General features: G+C 37.5%; 1 protein-coding gene across 11 annotated transcripts in view; it reads left to right on the forward strand.

Annotated features, from left to right (window-relative positions):
* LOC105219991 (tau-tubulin kinase homolog Asator) overlaps window positions 1–22,307 on the forward strand; it is a 61,402-nt gene that overhangs the window by 38,384 nt on the left and 711 nt on the right. For 10 of the 11 annotated variants that reach the window (XM_054235542.1, XM_054235545.1, XM_054235543.1 and 7 more), the window contains 7 exons: window positions 6,491–6,749; window positions 9,239–9,720; window positions 11,618–11,841; window positions 13,786–13,930; window positions 13,990–14,416; window positions 19,696–20,430; window positions 22,184–22,277. In XM_054235542.1, the coding sequence (XP_054091517.1) occupies window positions 6,491–6,749; window positions 9,239–9,720; window positions 11,618–11,841; window positions 13,786–13,930; window positions 13,990–14,416; window positions 19,696–20,430; window positions 22,184–22,277 (2,366 nt within the window). The remainder of the gene's footprint in view (window positions 1–6,490; window positions 6,750–9,238; window positions 9,721–11,617; window positions 11,842–13,785; window positions 13,931–13,989; window positions 14,417–19,695; window positions 20,431–22,183; window positions 22,278–22,307) is intronic. The other variant, XM_054235547.1, reaches the window with a different exon arrangement.

The following is a 22,307-nucleotide window of genomic DNA, read 5'->3' on the forward strand; positions in this document are numbered from 1 at the left end:
AAAACTTTATATAAACAAATTGAAGACGCACAAAAAAAGGTACAAAAATAGGTGATATTAAACATTTATTTCACTTAAAACACAAATAACGTTAGTCTTAATTAATTTCACAAGTTAAAATAAATACCTTTAACTTGAAAATCCATGAAAAATAATCTTGATTCGTTAACCTGAATAATTACTATAACAATTTGAAGTACGTTTTTTCAAAAAATTTCTGAGGACATTCAATTTAGAGGACATCTGTATACATTTTGACAAAAAATCGTAGTTGTCTCATTTTGTTTCGTGGGAGCGTAATAAGTTGTTTTAATCTCTTCCGGTTGTACCCCCCTAGAAACAGTTTGGAGTGACGAAGTCCCTGCAAGTGCAGCCAGAAGTGAACTTGCCAATTCGTCTTTTTCTCTTTCTGAGAACATGCTGACCAACAGCAATAAGCCCCCCAGGCCTGGCAGCCGCGGCCTTTTTAGCTAGTTGGTCTGCAAGTTCGTTGACCTGTATACCTTTGTGTCCTGGTACCCAGAACAAAATTAAACTGTTGTAGCTACACACTCTATTAAGTTTTCCCATGCGGTCCAGAACCAGCCCGAATTTATTTCGCAGGATGATAATCCCTGGAGAGCCGCCTGGCTATCACTGATGATAGCAATTCGTTCACCGTGATAGTCCCTGTTCAATATTACTTCAGCACATTTGCTAATAGCATAGGCATCAGCTTGCAAGATACTGGGAAAATGTCCCATGGGCACCGACAGCTTGATGCGTGGTCCCGTGAGCCCGGCACCTATACAATCTGCTGGCTTAGACTCATCCGTGTACCATTTTCTGGGTACTTCTGCTTATTACTTTCGTGAAGAATCTTCCCAATCCCTTTTATTATTCAATGCTATCTTGAACCTTCTTTCGAAGTACACCTTTTTGGTAATGTCGTCCCTTGGAAGGAGAGCCATTGGAAGTTTTCCACCAACGATCTCCAATTGTCGTGCGTTTACCATCCTGCTGTTACCTGATCCTGGTCTCGTCAGTAAAGTACTGTTTGCCGTATAGCTAAACATCATGAGGAGTGGGGTTAGGTTCAGGATTGCCTCCATTGTTGCGGTCGGACACGTTCGCATAGCACCAGTGATTCATACACAGGTCAACCGCAGTTTTGTCAACTGTTTTTCTGCTGTTGACAGGGAGATCCTAGATACCCAAGCCACCGCTCCATAAAAGGTTATGGGCCTAATAATGGTGGTGTACTTCCAGCGCAGTATATACGGGTTGCATCCCAGATTTTTCCTGTTAAGCGTTTGCATACCATCAACGCTTTGGTGGCTTTAGCAACCGCGGAGTCCACATGCTTCTTCCATGCTTCGCCCAGGGTAATGGTACCCAGGGCTGGGAGCGTTCTTCTCCTTGTAAAGGGGATGATGACCGTTTTTGACGGATTGATGTTAAGTCCGACCTTGACGCACCATTTCCTAGTCAGGGTTAATCCTCTTTGGACAATGTCTCTAAGTGTGCTCTCAAATTTACCTCAGGCTATAATTACGATTTCAACCGCGTTTCCCTGACATCGTATGCCATTCTCTGTTAAGATCTCCAAAAGCTCGTCCACGACTAGGCTCCACAAAAGCGGTGATAGTACACCTCCTTGGGGAAATCCCTTTGTTGTGCCCAGTCGCATGCTGTTAGAGGCTATCTGAGTTTCCGCAATGCTTGTGCCAAAAACTGCATCTACCCATCTTATGATCGAACCTCCGTAACTAAGCTATACAGAACAGTGTCTATCGATCTGTCAACCCTGTAGGCATGGGAAATAGGCTGACACTAGGACAACTTCTTTTCCTCCTTGTCCCTTATTTGTACAGCCACCAGGTCCTGTGTTAGAAACTCTGAAATGCAGAAGAAATCAATGTCTTTCTTCAGAACAATACAGGCTCTAGGTCTGTCACTGGATAAGTCCAAGATTACCTTATTGTTGTCAGTGTTTAGTCCTCTGACCTCCCCTCTGAAAACCCAGGGTTCCTGGGCTAAGATGATGCTCAGTTTGTCTTTAAGGAACCTGCTGGCGATAACCGCCGATGCAGCCACTGCATGATGCAGGTTCACCTGAGCAACTTCTAAACTGGAGTCCATCATAGTATGGGCTCCAAGAGGGAGAGGTCTTCCGAGTCGCTTGCTTTGCTATCTGCAGCGACTAGCTCCTCCATCCCCTCCAAAAGCTCCTGAGTAGAGGGTGCCACCTCTGTTGACTCTTTAAGAAGCGCTTCCGTGGTGTCCATGACATCGGCAGTAGACACCTGCACGGCGGGATCCAAGGGGGCGGATTTGACATTCGTCTCCGCTCCACCTTGCACTTTGGCGCCTTCCTTCCCCTTTTCCTCCTTTTCTTCCGCGGGCTTGGGCCGCCAAGGGCGCATGTGGATAGCGCTAAACCTGAAGTTTAGGCGGAAGCCCGCCTTCCGGAGTATTTTATAAGATACGTCGTCTATTCCGACGTAGAGTCTTATTCCGGAGTCTTCTTTTTTACTGTATAAGATTCGCCAAGCTGAGGTGTTAACTCCCTCATTTTGTGCCGTTGTCAGCTCCATGGCGAATTCAATAGGCTCATCAGCGCTTCTAGGAAGAAATACCGTCATACTGTGTATAGGCGTTATTTCCTCACCTCGTTTGGCGCAAAGGACTGGACCGTCCCATCCCTCAAGCTTGGGAGCAATCTCCGTAAGCCAAGTAGCGGTCTCTTCGTTCCTACAGTCAACCAGTAGCATGCCTGATCTAAAGTAGACACCATTGAAGGATAGAGCGTGCCTCCATCCTTTGGCTACCCGTTTCATAATACGGTTTTGGAGGACGGTAAGTTGGGCCGGGACCAGAGCTATCTCTGGGCAGTACTGCAATGCGTACGCTCCTAAGAGTGTCCGCATACCTGCGCTGGCTATCTACTACCCTGGACGCTTCTTCGGACCTAGCTTGCCCGCTCGACTCCGGAACCGTGGCTGGTCTACGCCGTTTTGAATTTGGTAATTCTTGTGGCGTTACCTGCCTTCTGTCACGTTTGCCAGCTCTTTCATCTCTGACTTGCCGCCTGGTGCCAGAGTTATCCTGCGAACCTTTTGTTACAGGCGATTTTTTGGCGTTGTTCCCTCCGTCGCCTCGTATTCTGCCAAGGGCAAGTTCCTTGGCTACTTCAGGAGATTTTCCCTCGTCTAAGTGTCGAAGGTACCACTTTACAGTGGCCCTGCTCATTCCTATTCTTCGGGGTCGTCTGGACCACCTGGACATCCTGCCTCAGGTAGCGGAGGGTACTTACACTCATGTGCCTCCGTCTCCTGTTGGGCTCAGTTTGTTTTTCTGGCCGTTTCTTCGCCGGCTCCTTGCCTATATCTTCTGCGATAGAGGGTACATTGTTGGGTTTCGTACTCGCTCGAACCTCCTTTGGGTTATTTCCCGCCTGGGATGGCTGGAGTAGTGGCTTGCCTACTCTGCCGCTGCTCGTTGAGGTCACGACGTCATCTCTCGCGTACTCCTCGAACAGCGAACGCTCCTCTGCCGTTAGAGCATCAAGGAAGCGTGCTCTTCTCCCTGAGCTGGGAGTACCCTTATCGCTGCTTAGTTTTGTTTGTTGTTGTTGTTTTGTTTTTTGTTTGATTTAGCCATACTGATTCTTACGACCATTTGGCTAACATAAAGTTAGCCTCCTGGTCTATTTTTACTGTAAAAAATGTGTAGGAAAAGGCAAATTATCAACCAATTTAATACAGTTAATTTCATTGTGATAGTCAAAAAAAAAAGACAAGACCAAATTCGGCGGTTTCCCCCTATTTCGGGTCCTACGAATCGAACTGCATCATTACTTTTTTGAGTTACAATCATGGTTTCATTCAAAAATTTTAGTTGAAGTTTTTCATCAAAGTTGCCCATTGTAAGAGAAAGGCACATTTTTCTTCGGTCTCAAACTTTTTTAATGTTGACTTTTTTGGTAAACTTTCTTTGGCAAAGCTTCTCAGAATAAGTCCGTCTTTAAGTTCTTAGATGACTGTAAACCCCAAAATCAATGTTTTTTGTGTACTTATAGCCAATATGTCGAAAAACTGAAATTTAATCCATTTTTTTTTAATGTCCTACAATGGGCAACTTTGATGAAAAACTTCAAGAAAAATTTTTGTATGAAACCATGATTGTAACTAAAAAAAGTAATGATGCAGTTCGATTCGTAGGACCCGAAATAGGGGGAAACCGTCGAATTTGGTCTTGTCTTTTTTTTTTTTTTTTTAAAACTATCACAGTGTTTTTTACTGTCATTCAACAGGCATTGTAATTAGAACAAAAACGTATAATGACCCCTCTAGTAAACCGTACACAGATTGAAATAACGAAGATTTATCCTTCTTTCCAAGCTTTCTTAGCCAATTATAATGAGTTTGAACTTAAAAATAGTTTCCGCACCTAACTTTAACACTTTTATTAACTTAAGACTCTGCTAAATACTAAATAAAATATAATTAAAGGGGGATCAATTAAAACAATTAAAACTTTATATAAACAAATTGAAGACGCACAAAAAAAGGTACAAAAATAGGTGATATTAAACATTTATTTCACTTAAAACACAAATAACGTTAGTCTTAATTAATTTCACAAGTTAAAATAAATACCTTTAACTTGAAAATCCATGAAAAATAATCTTGATTCGTTAACCTGAATAATTACTATAACAATTTGAAGTACGTTTTTTCAAAAAATTTCTGAGGACATTCAATTTAGAGGACATCTGTATACATTTTGACAAAAAATCGTAGTTGTCTCATTTTGTTTCGTGGGAGCGTAATAAGTTGTTTTAATCTCTTCCGGTTGTACCCCCCTAGAAACAGTTTGGAGTGACGAAGTCCCTGCAAGTGCAGCCAGAAGTGAACTTGCCAATTCGTCTTTTTCTCTTTCTGAGAACATGCTGACCAACAGCAATGAGCCCCCCAGGCCTGGCAGCCGCGGCCTTTTTAGCTAGTTGGTCTGCAAGTTCGTTGACCTGTATACCTTTGTGTCCTGGTACCCAGAACAAAATTAAACTGTTGTAGCTACACACTCTATTAAGTTTTCCCATGCGGTCCAGAACCAGCCCGAATTTATTTCGCAGGATGACAATCCCTGTAGAGCCGCCTGGCTATCACTGATGATAGCAATTCGTTCACCGTGATAGTCCCTGTGCAATATTACTTCAGCACATTTGCTAATAGCATAGGCATCAGCTTGCAAGATACTGGGAAAATGTCCCATGGGCACCGACAGCTTGATGCGTGGTCCCGTGAGCCCGGCACCTATACAATCTGCTGGCTTAGACTCATCCGTGTACCATTTTCTGGGTACTTCTGCTTATTACTTTCGTGAGAGAAGAATCTTCCCAATCCCTTTTATTATTCAATGCTATCTTGAACCTTCTTTCGAAGTACACCTTTTTGGTAATGTCGTCCCTTGGAAGGAGAGCCATTGGAAGTTTTCCACCAACGATCTCCAATTGTCGTGCGTTTACCATCCTGCTGTTACCTGATCCTGGTCTCGTCAGTAAAGTACTGTTTGCCGTATAGCTAAACATCATGAGGAGTGGGGTTAGGTTCAGGATTGCCTCCATTGTTGCGGTCGGACACGTTCGCATAGCACCAGTGATTCATACACAGGTCAACCGCAGTTTTGTCAACTGTTTTTCTGCTGTTGACAGGGAGATCCTAGATACCCAAGCCACCGCTCCATAAAAGGTTATGGGCCTAATAATGGTGGTGTACTTCCAGCGCAGTATATACGGGTTGCATCCCAGATTTTTCCTGTTAAGCGTTTGCATACCATCAACGCTTTGGTGGCTTTAGCAACCGCGGAGTCCACATGCTTCTTCCATGCTTCGCCCAGGGTAATGGTACCCAGGGCTGGGAGCGTTCTTCTCCTTGTAAAGGGGATGATGACCGTTTTTGACGGATTGATGTTAAGTCCGACCTTGACGCACCATTTCCTAGTCAGGGTTAATCCTCTTCGGACAATGTCTCTAAGTGTGCTCTCAAATTTACCTCAGGCTATAATTACGATTTCAACCGCGTTTCCCTGACATCGTATGCCATTCTCTGTTCAGATCTCCAAAAGCTCGTCCACGACTAGGCTCCACAAAAGCGGTGATAGTACACCTCCTTGGGGAAATCCCTTTGTTGTGCCCAGTCGCATGCTGTTAGAGGCTATCTGAGTTTCCGCAATGCTTGTGCCAAAAACTGCATCTACCCATCTTATGATTTTACAACCTTGGATTACGTTAGTTAAGTTTAAATAAGAATCCCTAATATTTTTTAGCAATAATATAGCCTATGTTGCTCAGGGTGAATGTAACTTGCCAATGGTGAAAGAAATCGGCAAAGTAGTTTTTGAGTTTATTTATTACAAACAAACATACAAATTTGTCCTCTTTATAATAATAGTATAGATTATAATTCGTATCTTAATAATTTTAATATGAAATATTTTTCTCCGCCAGGCTCAAATTGTTGGCTGTGATGAAGTAGTTGGAGCGAATACTACGTCGCTGCAATCGCGTTTGCCGAAAGAAGATGCACTCATTATTGATTCTACTAGTATAGCAGACGATCACCTTAATTACCAAAACACTGTTGAAGGCCAGTGCGGCTTTAGATGTGATGACTCGCCGAAAAAAATACAAAGATCTGACGTTACTAATGACGATGGAGAATCAAATTTTAATAAGAACGTGAATGCAACAGAACCATTTATAAAAGGTATATGTATTTCTGTTGCGCTTATATTAAAAATTTGGTACTTAAGAATTTGATACTATAGTTTACTGAAAACAAAACAAGACTCGAGCGAGATCTTTGTTACAAATATACACATACAGTTAAAATACTCACCAATAATTTTGCGAAATCGTAAGCTGATGACGCCCATTGGTGTGTAAATAACTATAGAGCAGAACAGTTCTAACCTTCAGCAAGGAACCGTGTTTAATACGAGAAATGTCAACGCTTTTTCAACTGGTTTTCCAAATATTGTTTTCAACTTGTGTCTTTTCTATATAACATTTTGTCATTTTCGTATTTTATGACATCAGTGACCACATTAGCTCCTTAGTTCCTACATGAGAATGCTACGATCTTGAAATCGTGGCGGAGCTCCGGGTTGGTCTCAATAACTGTACGGCTCAGGAGAATAAACGGTTAAATTTCAATTAAATTATAAGATACAATACTACCTGTTAAGTTATTATTTTACAGCGAGTAGAGTTCCAATATGATCTTACTTTATTTGACGGTTTGACCGTATTGCTTGACATCAGAAAAGTGAAGGAGTAGTGCATGTATGTCCTGCACTATTTATGGTAGTTTTTAGGAATTTAAAATACCGTAACATTGAATTCTCGTAAACAAATATCATAGCAAACAGAAGTGGATGGTAAAAGAAAAATAACAAAGTAAACATAGATAAGGCATTGCCATTCCTATATAACAATTAGGAATAAACTTAAATATTAGGACTACAATTAAACTATTAATCTTAAGCACTACTATTTCTGGCCCCCATATATTTAATAATATATATATATATATTTTCTAAATCATTACAAAACGTTGGTCAGTTTTATATTGCATATATCGCCCAATAATTAGGATATCATATAAAATTAAGTGATACAAACATCAAATCGGTCCATGAACTACTGCGACCATCTTTATTCTGAGTATGTCGGTCAAATTGTGAGTTATCTTAATAAAACTGCTTTGCTTCGAGTCAGTTCAGCCATTCTCCCCAGTCCCATACTGCAATAAAATGATTTACTTTAAAATGGTTTACTTCTCCTGCTATTAAACTTCGTCCATTTAGTTCAGTTATAGCTAGAAGATGCATAACTAAAATTAAGCGAGAATTTTTCAATTAGCATGATACTATTCAGTAGTAAAACTATAGATATTGGTATGTACCTAATGCCGCATTATTGTGATGCCTCTAATGGTGTGTTAAAGATCGATAAATGTTTTAAACTTTTGTCAAAACTTCGTATATATTTTTGTCGAAATTTAGAATATTCGGTATTCCACGACAATGGATTACAATAATTTTTGGAATATTATAACATGTAAGTCATGGATTCATTCATTTACATCTTAAATGAAGCTAACATTCTTTATATTAATGCTGTTGGAGGGTACATACTCATATCACTAATTTTTACTACCGACTGTTGCAATATTAACGAAATAAAAATGGAAATATAAAGAAGCTTTAAGTTAGGGTGCAACTGGAGGTAACACACTATTTGATCCATATGTTCGACATAAACCCCACCCGAATAACTAAATTTCGATTACGGTTTCGATTTCAATGTAATATGATTCAATGATTTGGTCCATTATATATAGGGTATGTGGGCTGGAGTAATTCCTGGTCCGATTTCAACTATTTAAATCACCAAGTTATATCATGTCGCTTGTAAACCGATATATACGGTATAAAGCATTATGTTTGAAAAACCGAATATTTTGTATATGGGAGCTAGGGGAGGTTACCTGATTTCAAGCACAGAGATACATTATCAGAAAACAAAGATTCCCCATTAATTTCTATTTAATATCTGAAAGATTTACCGGTATTCTCAGTAAACAAGTATTCATTGGCACTTAAGTTCTCATGTCCGATATCTGGGACCTTGGAAAGTTGTATTTCGGTTTTTTCGAAGAAGACCTATTAGTCCTCTTTACGTCGTACTTGTAAACCGCGAGTCACATATTGTGCAACGTCCGGTTGGTAGTTGCCACTCTCCAAAGGGGCCTTGTTGAAAAGTTTTCTGAATGATGCCCTGATTTCAGAGAGCTGCAGAGTCCCCCAGAGTTGTTTATCGCTGCCCTTTGGTGTTGTAAATGGTTAGAACCTCTACAGGTCCTAATTGCATGCAGAACTAAAGAATGCGACGTAATTTTCCACCGCCATATCTCCACTACTAAGAAACGCATTGAGGTCATTTCGTAATGGCAAACAGACGCTGGGTTGTGGTCTATCTTATGGATTTCATTGAGAGGACCATGGAACTCTCTGCTCAGCGCTGGTCGATGGGGTTCCTAACACACACAAAATTGCTGAATAGCGGTCACTATGTGTCAACAAAATTAAGTGAACCGATTTCATTAGGTATATTAACTAAACTAACTTAACTTTATTTGATTAGTCATTGCTTGTTGCATTTTTAATTACTAACAATTGATCATCTTTATAGGAAATTCGAGTGCATACGATCTAGCAGTGGGTAGCGGTTGTTTCATATTAAATGAAAGTGCATCTTCGCACGCCCATGATGCAACGCCATTTTCTTTTGATACTGCTGTAGGTCCGCCAAAAGCTGTTGTGCATAGCATTACTCAAATGGCAACGACCGGCGGAGTACCACAACAACAACAGATTTATATCGCACCAGCCACAAAGTGTCGTTCAACAACAGCTTCTAATTTGCGACCAGCTTTGGCTTCCAGCGGAAGCGCATCCCGTTTCGGTAGTGGTGGCTTAACACGCAGCAGCAATGGCTGTGGTGCAGCTGGTGACCATTCCATGACGCAATTCGCTCTGATCGATGACGAAAACGTGTCGGCGTTGCAACAAGTGACCAAAGGTGGCGGTGCGCTTACTTTGGCATCGCAGTGGAAGAGTCAGTTTGATGATTCGGAAGATACCACTGATAACGAATGGAAACAAGAACCACAGGTAATCCATCATTAAGCTGGATATTTGATTGTTTACATCTTCGAGGCGTTAAAATAAATGTTGACAGCCTGTATATATAAGTAGCTATATTTATTTCTTACAAAGCAATGTATATCATACACAATTAAGGAAGGCCTAATTCGGGTGAAGCTGAATATTTTATGCTCGCAATTTATTTAATTAATTTTATTAACATTACACACAATTTGACCCACATATTCGGCATAAAGTCCATTAAAATAATAAAAATCATTACACAGTGGAACTTTCTAACTCGAATCACCATAATCCACAAAAAAACTTCGAGTTAAAGAGACTTCGAGTTATATAATTTTCATTAAAACATTAAACTTTTCCAAAAGCTGTAAAATATAGATTTATACCCAGTTTTATTTTTTTACTTCGCATAAAGTTTTATGTTCATATATTAAAACTTTTATTCTATGATTTTGTTTGATGCAGTTTGCTTTGGTTTGGCTCTTCACGTCTGTATCCCATGCCTTTGTTACATGATTTATGCAATTCATAAGTGTAATATGATATTTTTTGGTCGCCTCCATACGATATAGAAAAGTGACATAACTAAGCCATAAATAAAGTTACGGAAGTAAAATTTGGAACAGAGAATCGCACTAGTAAGGGGCATATTTGGATGTTATTTTTTGGGTAAATGGGCGAGTCCCCGCCCCCAAATCAGTTGTATATATCTCGCAAACCAATAAAGCTATATAACCATGTCGTTCCTTTTAGCCACTTCTTAATACAGTCTAAAAATGAAAGAAATCGGATAATAATCACGCCCACCTACCATACAAAGGTTAGGTTGAAAATTACTAAAAGTAGGTTAACTCTCTAACGAAAAACGTCAGAAACACTTAATTTTACAGAAAAAATAGCAGAAAGAAGCTTCACTCAGAACTTTCTACAAAATGGAAAATGGGCGTGGCATCGACCACTTATGGGTCAAAAACCATATCTCCGGAACTACTCGACAGATTTCAATGAAATTCGGTATACAATATTTTCTTGACACCCTGATGACACGCGTGGAAAATGGACGAAATCGGTGCACAACCACGAGAACTTCCCATATAATTCATTTTTGAATTCCATCTGATTCCTTCACTTTATAAAATATACATAAGGAACCAAAGAAGATAACGAAATAAAACTTTACACAAATACTGCATATGAGTCGTGGCATCATTTGTGACAAAATTGTCGAAATAGGACTATAACTTTTCAATGCCCCGGATATCGAATATAAAGAATAATGGTAATTTTTCACCGAAAATATCGGTAAATATCTCAGATATCTCAATTTAATTCAGAGGAAATTGTTTTTTTCTAGTAATGTGTCTCTGTACCAGAAATGGTTAAAATCGGGTCACAACTTCCCCTAGCTCTCATATATCAAATTATAGGATTTTCAAAAATACGATGGGCTTAATAGCTTATAAATCGCTTAATATGTGACATATCTTAGCCAGATTAAGTGAGCGTATACTCTCATATATTATGTATGTAGGTGATGAAAATGAGCGAAATCGGTTCATATATAATATATATTATGATTTTCGTTTTTCTATTGGACTTTATGCCGAATATATGGGTCAAATTGTGTGTGATCTTAATAAAAATATAGCAATAAATTGCGAGAACATAAAATGTTCGGTTGCACCCGAACTTAGCCTTTCCTTACTTGTTCAATTTAAATTTTGTGTAGGAGGTAGACGTGGTTATAAATTGATTTCATCAAAAAAACTTGACAAAGGGCGGGTCCACGCCCACATTCCCAAAAAATGTCAACAATATTATTTAAATTTAGTCAACTCAAAATTAATATACATATGTTATCTTCTAATCTAAGATGTATACATATTATATATATTTCCAGAGCCCAGACCATCGGTCAGCAGCGAAAGTTGTTAACGAATCGCAGTCGAATTTATTTGAAGATACTAGAGTACCAAAACAACAAGCTGCTACGGTAGCTACAAGTGCTGTGAATGCTACAGAATCGAATCAAGGGATAGACTGTGCAAAATCAAAAGATTTTCGTGCGGAAGTATCCTTACGCGGCAAGGAACATTTGCGTACAAAGAAGCCAATACAAAGGGAGTAAGAAAATATTATTACACCTTAAATATATAATATAAGACGCATATTCCCCATATACTAATATACATATATAACGGTGCTTCAAGATAAATACGAAATTACGAAATTAACAAAGAAGCAATAATTTCAAACAAATTATAAAAGCCTTCACTGCCTTTAATATATTCCTTGAACTGAGATGACATCGAAATTGGGCGAAATGTTCGCTATCCAAATGGAACCCATATACCATATGTACGTCGGATATTATGTGAGTTACCTAAATACAATTTGGGTAGTATATTGCACTCAGCATAGGTGCGATTGGAAGAAATCTTCTCTCCAGACCTCAAAATATTTCCAGTGTATTTATTTCCGTTCCTCTCGTTAGCTTTATATCGTATATTGTTACGTGAATAATTATCACAATTTTAGAAAAATAAATGTATGTTAACATGCTATTATTTAGGTTAATTTAATAAAACTACGTGACTATGTTAACTATTGAATTTAATTCAATAATTAGTGTAATCAGAATGTTATCGCTATAACAAATATTGTCATAAACATAAATTTATACCCTCGCACCATGATGCATATAGAGGTTGCTTTTCTTATGAAAGAAAATATTTGTTGCAAATTTTGTTGTTAAGATACAGTTACAAAGCAGATTTTTAAATAAAGAGATAACCGATGCAAAAAATTATAATTTCTAAGTACATAGGTACCAAACAGAGCACAAGAAGTAAATAAAAAGTAAAACAGTTTTAATTGGTAAGGAAGGACCAGTGAAAAATAATCCAAGATGTCTCGGATCTCACTTTTTCGAACAAGCTCGCGAAATAGGGAATATAGAAGTGCAAAATCTCTGAATAATGTCACAAAGGTGTTGTTTGATAATGCCACATTCGTTGGAACCGAATAAAAAGGCCTATACATAACACTATACGACAAAATTGACTTTTTTCTGAATATTGGACCAAACAAATTTTTTCCAGGATATTGGATCATAAGTAAACAAAAATTATTATTTGGATTAAAAGTTAGAAAATAGGGCTTAAAAAAAAATATTATTACTGGATATTAATAATAAATAAATGGTATATATCCTGTAATTATTAATAATTTTTTAAAATATTCTTTTTTCGGAAATCAGAGAATAATTTTTTTTTTACTTACGACTCAATATCCCGGAAAATATTATTTGGCCCAATACCCAGCCGAGCGTTGTACAGTGTAATCGATACGTCCCAAGTCATTCAAGATATTTGGACTAGTATGCTGAGTAAGTAAACAGAAATCTCTTAAACTCCATGCATAGAAGACACCAGGCTCTTATTGATGCCAAGGGGCAGCACACAAAGTAGTAGCAATACTAATACGTTGGACTTTATACCTATTATTTATGTATATTGTCCCAGTTTTTTTTTTATTTCAAAAAAGAGTTAAATTTTGATTTTGCCCTTCTTGATGCTTTACGCCGAATCTTATCACGGCATCTCTTACTAATGTTATGGATAGGCGATTTTCTTAAATTGTTTTCTAATTCAGCGATTTCTCGAACAGTTTTGCCTTTCAAAATGCAATTTCACCATTCATTGTCTCGATTCAATCGTAGTTTGCTATCCATTTGGAGTCATTTTAATAATTTGTTTACTATTTATTGCTGTAAATGCTTGCTCCAACTGATATTGACAGACAAAATCTAATTCAGCGAGAAAAGACGCAAAATAATAATGGAACTTATATATCGGCTTTTTTATTTTAGACGATTATTCGTCTAATGATCTAATGAAATATATCTGAAACAAAAATCAATGAATGTGTTCCAAATGCCTTGAAAGCATTGTCGAATTTAACAAACGCTTATAAAAATAGCAACAGAGTTCATATGTACATACATTATACACAATTCATTTGCTCAAAAATATGTAATATAAATAACATTATTTACAATCTCTCCAGGTGTAACATAAATATGACTGAAATTAAGAACGATACGACGTTAAGAGAAATTATACCCCGTTGCTGGTCTGATCCTGTCATGTGTACGGTACTGCGTAGAGACTTAAAACCGCCTATTATACATCAGGCTGCATTTGATAACACAGTAAGTGTTTTAGGATTTACTTGGAATAGTATTTGTTTTCATTAAACTTTATCTTCCAGGCCTTTCGTATGGATATAAGTAGAAATGTTTGCGTACGTGACACCATACCAGCGGTCGTTCCCTTGTCGGAGAAAGGTTTAACACCCAACAAAGTTGTAACAGCTTGCCATGAGAATTTAATTGAACGGGAAGATGAGAAGATTTACAACAGTTTGCCGAATGTGTTTTTTCGCGATAACCATAGAGCAGCGGCAATGAAAGATGTTTTCCAGCTACTTGATTTTAAGGTCATGACATGGCGTATGGAAGCAAACACCGTACAAAGGACATCAGTGCCTTTATCCAGAGACTATTGTGAAACATTTAAATCGACACTAGAAGCTTGCAAAAATTTTGAAAATCGTCAAGATGCTAGCGCCAGTAGCAAATTTACACCAAGTGAGAACTGTGTCAATGGACGTTTGGAAATACGTGTTATAGCGCAAGGTATGTTATCTATACTAATATTATAAAGCTGAAGAGTTTGTTTGTTTGTTTGTTTGAACGCGCTAATCTCCGAAACTACTGGCTATATAGCATCACGCTGCGACCAATAGCGATAGAGCGAAGAAACAGTGGTAAATGTGTAAAAAACGGGGGAAATTATTTATCTTTGAGGGCTTCCGTTCCTTGCGCTACCAAAGCGGTTCAAGATACACAAAAGTTATGTATGAAAGAATTATTTCTTTTTTAATGATCTAAAAAAAGTCCGTGAGTACCGTTTTTGTGATAATTAATATAATGATGTTTTTCGTTATTATATTGGACTTTATGCCGAATATATGGGTCAAATTGTGTGATATCTTAATAAAACTATAGCAATAAATTGCGAGAGTATAAAATGTTCTGTTGCACCCAAACTTAGCCTTTCCTTATTTGTTATACTCTCGCAACCTGTTGCACAGAGTATCATAGTTTTGTTCACATAACGGTTGTTTGTGTCACCAAGAAATATAAGAGTTAGATATGGGGTTATATATACATAAATGATCAGGATGACGAGTAGATTTGAAATCCGTCCGTCTGTCCGTCTGTCCGTGCAAGCGATAACTTGAGTAAAAATTAAGATATCTTAATGAAACTTGGAACACATGTTCCTTGGCACCCTGAGGAGGTTGCTTTCGAAAATGGGCAAAATCGGTCCACTGCCACGCCCACAAAATGGAGGAAACCGAAAACCTATACAGTGTCATAACTAAGCCATAAATAAAGTTATGAAAATGAAATTTGGAACATAGGATCCCATTAGGGAGGGACACATTTGGATGTAATTTTTTTGGAAAAGTGGGCGTGACCCCGCCCCAAATAGGTTTTTTGTATATAACTCGCAAACCAATAAAGCTATATAAGCCAAACTTTCTGCAGTCGTTTCTTTTAGCCATTTCCTTATACAGTCCAAAAATGAAAGAAATCGGATAATAACCACGCCCACCTCCCATACAAAGGTTAGGTTGAAAATTACTAAAAGTGGGTTAACTCCCTAACGAAAAACGTCAGAAACACCAAATTTTACATAAGAAAAGGCAGAAGAAAGCTGCACTGAGATTTTTTTACAAAATGGAAAATGGGCGTGGCGTCGCCCACTTATGGGTCAAAAACCATATCTCAAGAACTATTCGACCGATTTCAATGAAATTCGGTACATAACACTTTCTTGACACCCTGATGACACGGGTGGAATATGGGCGAAATCGGTTCACAACTACGTCTACTTCCCATATAACCCAATTTTGAATTCCATCTGATTCGTTCACTTTATAATGTATTCATAAGGAACCAATGAAGCTAGCGGAATAAAACTTTACACAAATACTGTATTTGAGCTGTGACATCACTTGTGGAAAAATTGTCAAAATCGAACCATGACTTTTCAAGGCCCCTGATATCAAACATGAAGAACTCAGTGCCTAAGGTTAATTTTTCACCGAAAATATAGGTAAATCCCTCAGATATTTTAATGTAATTCATTCCCTCTGAATTTTTTTCTTATAACAGTTTCTCTCTGTACCTGAAATGGTAAAAATTGGGTCATAACTTCCCCCAGATCTCATATACCTAATTATAAGTAATATTAAATTAAGTGAGCGTATAGTCTTCGATACGTTGTATCTTGGTGGTGAAAACGAGTGAAATCGGTTTAGGAATTACCTCAGTCCCCATATACTATTTATGATGATTTTCGTTATTCTATTGAACTTTATGCCGAATATATGGGTCGAATTGTGTTGTCTTTATAAAATTACATCAATAAATTGCGAGAGTATAAAATGTTCGGTTACACCCGAACTTAGCCCTTCCTTACTTGTTTTAGTATTGAAATATACGTGGAAGTACAAAAGTAAACAAATATTGAAAATTTGCTAGAAAGATAATAATAAAAGAATTATATTTAAGTTGACAACAACGGCGGAACAGATAATATTGATTTTGGCAACAATACGATTTCAAAATGGCATTGCGTTGGCTCTCGCATCTACTGGAATTGCTGCAACGTTACTAGAAGTTGGAAGAACGGCACATTCCGCACTGAAGCTTCCGTTAAACATGCAAATCAATGTAACACCTGTTTGCAAGGCAAGCTATGGCAAAAGTGTTGAAGAATTGTAAACTGATAGTATGAGATAAGTACAATTCTCTAGACAGAACAATGAAAGATCTGTGGAATAATAATCGTCGCTTTGGTTGCACAATGATACCGTTAGCTGGCGATTTTCGACAAATACTTCCTGTTATTCCAAAATCAACAACGGTGGATGAATTGAATGTCTCAAGTGAGATTTGTGTGTTGAATTTCTAAATTTTTTGGATTTGCTTGACATGCCGCCGCATCATTTACATCTTAAAGTTGGATTCGTCATTATTATGTAATTATGTCGAAACTGTGTAATTAAACCCTGATTGTGACGCAGCTATCGAATAATGTGATAGTTGCAAGAATTTTGAAATGGACTTACGAGGGGCAGAATGCTTGATTCCACCAATTCGTCTGAGTTCCAACGATTTGCCATTTCAGTTCAAACGTATTAGTTTCCACTGAAACTTGCATTTGCGATGTCAATCAACAAGTCACACAGACATTCGCTCTGGAAATGTGTGGCATAAATCTGGAAATGCCATGTTTTTCATACGGTCAGCTATATGTGGAGTGTTCACGAGTTGAAAAACCATCTTCTCTGTATATTTACGCTCCCGAACAGAAAACAAAAAATGTTGTTTATCAAGCTGCGTTACATTGGAAAAAAATGTAGAAAAATCGCAAATAAATGCTTTTCAATACAATCTAAATTCAACTTTCTTTCCTTTTCAAAACAAATAATTTCACGCAGGGCAAAGCCTGTGGGGTCAGCTAGTAAGTAAATAAGCGATTAATTTTATAATTTATATTTGTAAAATTAACGAATTGTTGAGTTTGTGTTTTATAATACAGTAGTTTTCCGAAATAACGTATATTCGTTTTAACAAAAACCGCTTATAACGAACAAACAATTTTTTACATTTTAAATAACGAACATCGGGGATTTGTAAGTACTCGGATTAAAGAACTACACGAAGAAGATATGTGTAGAATGAGTTTAAATTCACATAAAATAAAAAAAAAACAGTTAAAAAAGACTTGAAAAAATTCAAAAGAAATGTGCAAATTGAAAAAAAAACAAGTAAGGAAGGGCTAAGTTCGGGTGTAACCGAATATTTTATACTCTCGCAATTTATTTATTTAACTTTATTTTTTATATTATATAATACACAATTTGACTCACATATTCGTCATATATATTGTATAAAGTCCATTGAAAGTTGGAAACCATAATATTAGGTTAGAAGCACCGAGGTCCTCGTGTTCGATATATGGGGCCTTAAAAACCTATGGTCCGATTTCGGCAATCTTTAGAATGGGACTGGCACACTATTAACATAGTATTTGTGCAAAGTTCTGCACCGATATCTTCACTAGTGCTTACTTTATATATTGCAAAGTCAACGATTCAGATTGTCTTCAAAGTTCTGGTATATAGGAAGTAGGCGTGGTTGTGAGGCGATTTGGCCTATTTTCACAACATATCATTGGGATGTAAGGAAACTAGTACAAACCAAGATTCATTGAAATCGATCGAGTAGTTCCTGAGATATGGTTTTTGACCCATAAGTGGGTGACGCCACGCCCATTTTCTACTTTGTAAAAAATCTGAGTGCAGCTTTCATCTGCCATTTCTTATGTGAAATTTAGTGTTTCTGACGTTTTTCGTTAATGAGTTAACCCACTTTTAGTATTTTTCAACCTAACTTTTGTATGGAAGGTGGGCGTGGTTATTATCCGATTTTTTTCATTTTTGGACTGCATTAGGAAAAGGCTAAAAAAACATGACTGCAGAAAGTTTGGTTTATATAGCCCTATTGGTTTGCGAGATATGTACAAAAAACTTAGTAGGGGGCGGGGCCACGCCCACTTCCCCAAAAAAATTACATCCAAATATGCCCCTTCATAGTGCGATCCTTCATACCAAATTTTATTTCCATAGCTTTATTTATGGCTTAGTTATGGCACTTTATGTGTTTTCGTTTTTCGCCATTTTGTGGGCGTGGCAGTTGTCCGATTTTGCTCATTTTCGAAAGCAACCTTCCTATGGTGCCAAGAAATAAGTGTGCCAAGAAATAAGTGTGCCAAGTTTCATCAAGATATCTTAATTTTTACTCAAGTTACAGCTTGCACAGACGGACGGACGGACAGACAGACATTCGGATTTGAACTCCACTCTTCACCCTGATCACTTTGGTATATATAGCAACTTAGCAACTTTGTTGCGAGAGTATAAAAATGAAAAACAAATAAGTTCGTTTCTAAGAGATTTGCCGATACCATTAGTCACAAGCACTGAAGCGTTCATGTGCGTTATTTGCTGCCTTGAAAAGAATTGGTATTTTTTACCCAATTAAAGAACGTTTAGTAGCTTTCAACTTAAACTTTGTATGCGAAGTAGGTGTGGTTATAAACCGATTTCATCAATTTATGGTATGAATTAATGAAAGTAGCTTAATATAGCTTTAGCAGAGATGAGTTATGTACGTAAAACTTAGTAGGAGTCGGGGTCACACCCACATTTCCTGAAAAATTGCATCTAAATATGCCGCTACCAAATGTGATGCTTTGAATTATACTTACATTTTAATTTTAGTATTCCTGGGTCCTCAATGATGGGATTCAATTAATATTGAGGTTGGATCCTTGTTCCACAGTTTCAATATAAATTATTAGTGTTACACTGTTATACTTAAGAAACGGAATGTCTTCTTCGTCTATCCGTAAGTATTTGAACAGTTTCTTCATCGCTCAAATGATATTCCCTACAACGCTTTTTAGAAATTTTAGACCTAAAATGGCACTAAAAGTTATAACAAGTAATTAGAAATAAAAGTTTAACAAATCAAGTCGAATTGAGAAAATAACCTTTGACGCCCAGAGGGATAAATAACTCCCTTTCTGTTGGGAATAGTTCCCATCGTCATGACTAGTGTTATGGGTGCCTTGGAGTTGGAATACTTTGAGTATGACTAATTTTTTTTAATATCTTTGCAATTCTAATTTTTTTACTTTTCTTCGTTTAATACTTTTTGGATGTGAAGTATTGACGAGTGGGATATATTTTTTAATTGTAGCAAAACTTACAAAATGCACCTAGAAACAGTTCTTTTCTAACAGTTTTACTAATTTTTCTTCTTTTTGTGTTCAGAAAAACCGCACGCCAAGGAAAACTTAATGTACGATGTAGTCCCAACTGAACTTATCAAAGATACCGCTATTACTGTTGTCCACCCAGAAGCTAATGATAATGGCAGCAGACCTGCTACAGCGCGTGTGTTAACCCAGAAATTACCAAGCCAAACCAATCAATGTAATATGATAGGTGCGCCACATTCAATGATATTCCGCGATTTAATGAATAGAAGTGGTGCCGCTGAAAAGAAAACTGATTGTTATCCTTTGAATACACCAAATAAAAATGAAGACATTTATGACGTTAAGCATGAAACAGAAGGTGTTTTATCTGTAGTCCGTACAAGTATTGTCAATGCTTCTGATGTCTCAACGAATACAACAAGCAGTTCTCAACACACTAACGTAGTTGGCGGTAGTCGTGCCGGTTTCAGCGAAGTTGTGTGTGAGGAAGAATTAAATGATGCTAAGGATAATGAAATTTCCAGTTTAATTTCCATACCGGCCAGTAAAATACCGGTACCGAATATACGGCAAGCGAAATGTGCTTCCTGGTCCGGTTCAGATATGACATCAGCACTAGCGCTGGTGGGCAAAAGTTCATACTCCGTAGCAACAACAATACCAGAATCCGCGTCGAATTCGAGTAATAATGATAAAAACTGGGAGAACTGTATAAACAGAACTGCTGCTAATGATGTGAAATGTATTAACGTAAATCAAAACCCAAGTTTGACGGATTTAACACCAGGTTTGTGAAACAACATGAATTGGTAAATAATTTCATTTAAAGCTATGTTAAACTCTACTCGAGGCAAAGAGGTAATGTAGAGTCCGCTGAATCCACATAAAATGTATAAGATAACAAGTAAGGAAGAGCTAAGTTCATTTTAACCGAACATTTTATACTCTCGCAATTTATTTATTTAATTTTATTAATATAACAAACAATTTGACCGACATATTCGGCATATATGGTTTAAACTCCATTGAATGTTGGAAACCCTAATATTAGGTATATGGGAGTTAGGTTAAGTTATGACCCGATTTCACGTATTTAAGCACGGAGACATATTATTAAAAGAAAGATATTCCCTCCGAATTTCTTCAAAATACCTGAGAGACTTACCTATATTTTCGGTAAAAAAAACAAGAATTGGAGCCCTGAGGTCCTCTTGTACGATGCATGGAGCCTTGAAAATGTATGGTCGGATTTCGACGATGACCATGCCACAATATAAATGTAGTATTTGTGCAAAGTTCTTTTCCGACATCTTCACTAGTGCTTACTTTATATATTGTAAAGTAAACGGTTCAGATCGGCTTCAAAGTTCTGGTATATGCGAAGTAGGCGTGGTTGTGAACCAATTTGGCCTATTTTCACAACATATAATTGGGATGCAAGGGAAATATTACAAACCGAATTTAATTGAAATTGGTCGAGTAGTTTCGGAGATATGGTTTTTGACCCAAAAGTGGGCGGAGCCACGCCCATTTAAAATTTTGTGTACAATTTTGAATGCAGCTCTTCTGTGCCTTCTTTATAATGAAATTTATGGCTTCTGTTTATTTTCCTTACTGAATTAAAACATTTTTAGTAGTTTTCAACGTAACCTTTGTATATGAGGTGGGCGTGGTTATAATCTGATTTTCTCCATTTTTGGACTATATAAAGAAATGCCTGAAAAAACGACTCCTGAATGTTTATATTAACATAGCAATAGTAGTTTGCGTGATATATACAAAAAACTTTGTAGGGGGCGGTTCTACGCCCACTTTCCCAAAGAAAATTCCATCCAAATATCCCACTTCATAGTGCGGTCCTTTGTACCAAATTTTAAGTTCATAGCTTAATTTATGGCTTAGTTATAGCTCTTTATAAGTTTTCGGTTATCGCCATTTTGTGGGCGTGGTAGTGGTCCAATTTCGCCCATCTTCGAACTTAACCTTCTTATGGTGTCAAGGAACACGTGTTCCAAGTTTCATTAAATCAATTTTTACTCAAGTTACAGCTTGCACGGACGGACAGACAGACATCCGGATTTGAACGTTACTCTTCACCCTGATCATTTTGATATATATAACCCTATATCTAACTCGTTTAGTTTTAGGACTTACAAACAAAAGTTATGTGGACAAAACTATTTTACTCTCCTTAGCAACTTTGTTGCGAGAGTATAAAAATAAGATCACTAATCGACGAAGCATTTGGACTCGCATTACAAAGAGCTTAAGTGGGTTAATGTCGGCGAAAAAGTGTTGGTTGAAGATCTGTTTGTTGGGGGTCTTTTCCAATATTTAAGGTATTGTAAAAATAAATAGCGATTTTCAAAATTTATCAGGTTAGTTCAGGCAAAAGCATTTTCGATAGCCTTCTCTACCGGTGCACGTTCGACCTGTAACAAACAAATATATTTGATTTAAAGCATAAATTTAATCATCTGTAAAATGGTTTCTTTCGAACGTTTTTTAAGACCAATTATATATGTAATTTGTATTTTCAGCTTTACGGAAAAGGCGGGAGTCGCACAAATATGTCACAGATCCTTGTCAATTAAACCTGCGCTTTGCGAGGCCACATTCCCGTCACACTAGTCGGTAAGGCATCTAATCAGGACTCATACTCGA

The sequence above is a fragment of the Zeugodacus cucurbitae genome, chromosome X (genome assembly GCF_028554725.1).
Source record: "Zeugodacus cucurbitae isolate PBARC_wt_2022May chromosome X, idZeuCucr1.2, whole genome shotgun sequence".
Classification (NCBI taxonomy): Eukaryota; Metazoa; Arthropoda; class Insecta; order Diptera; family Tephritidae; genus Zeugodacus; species Zeugodacus cucurbitae.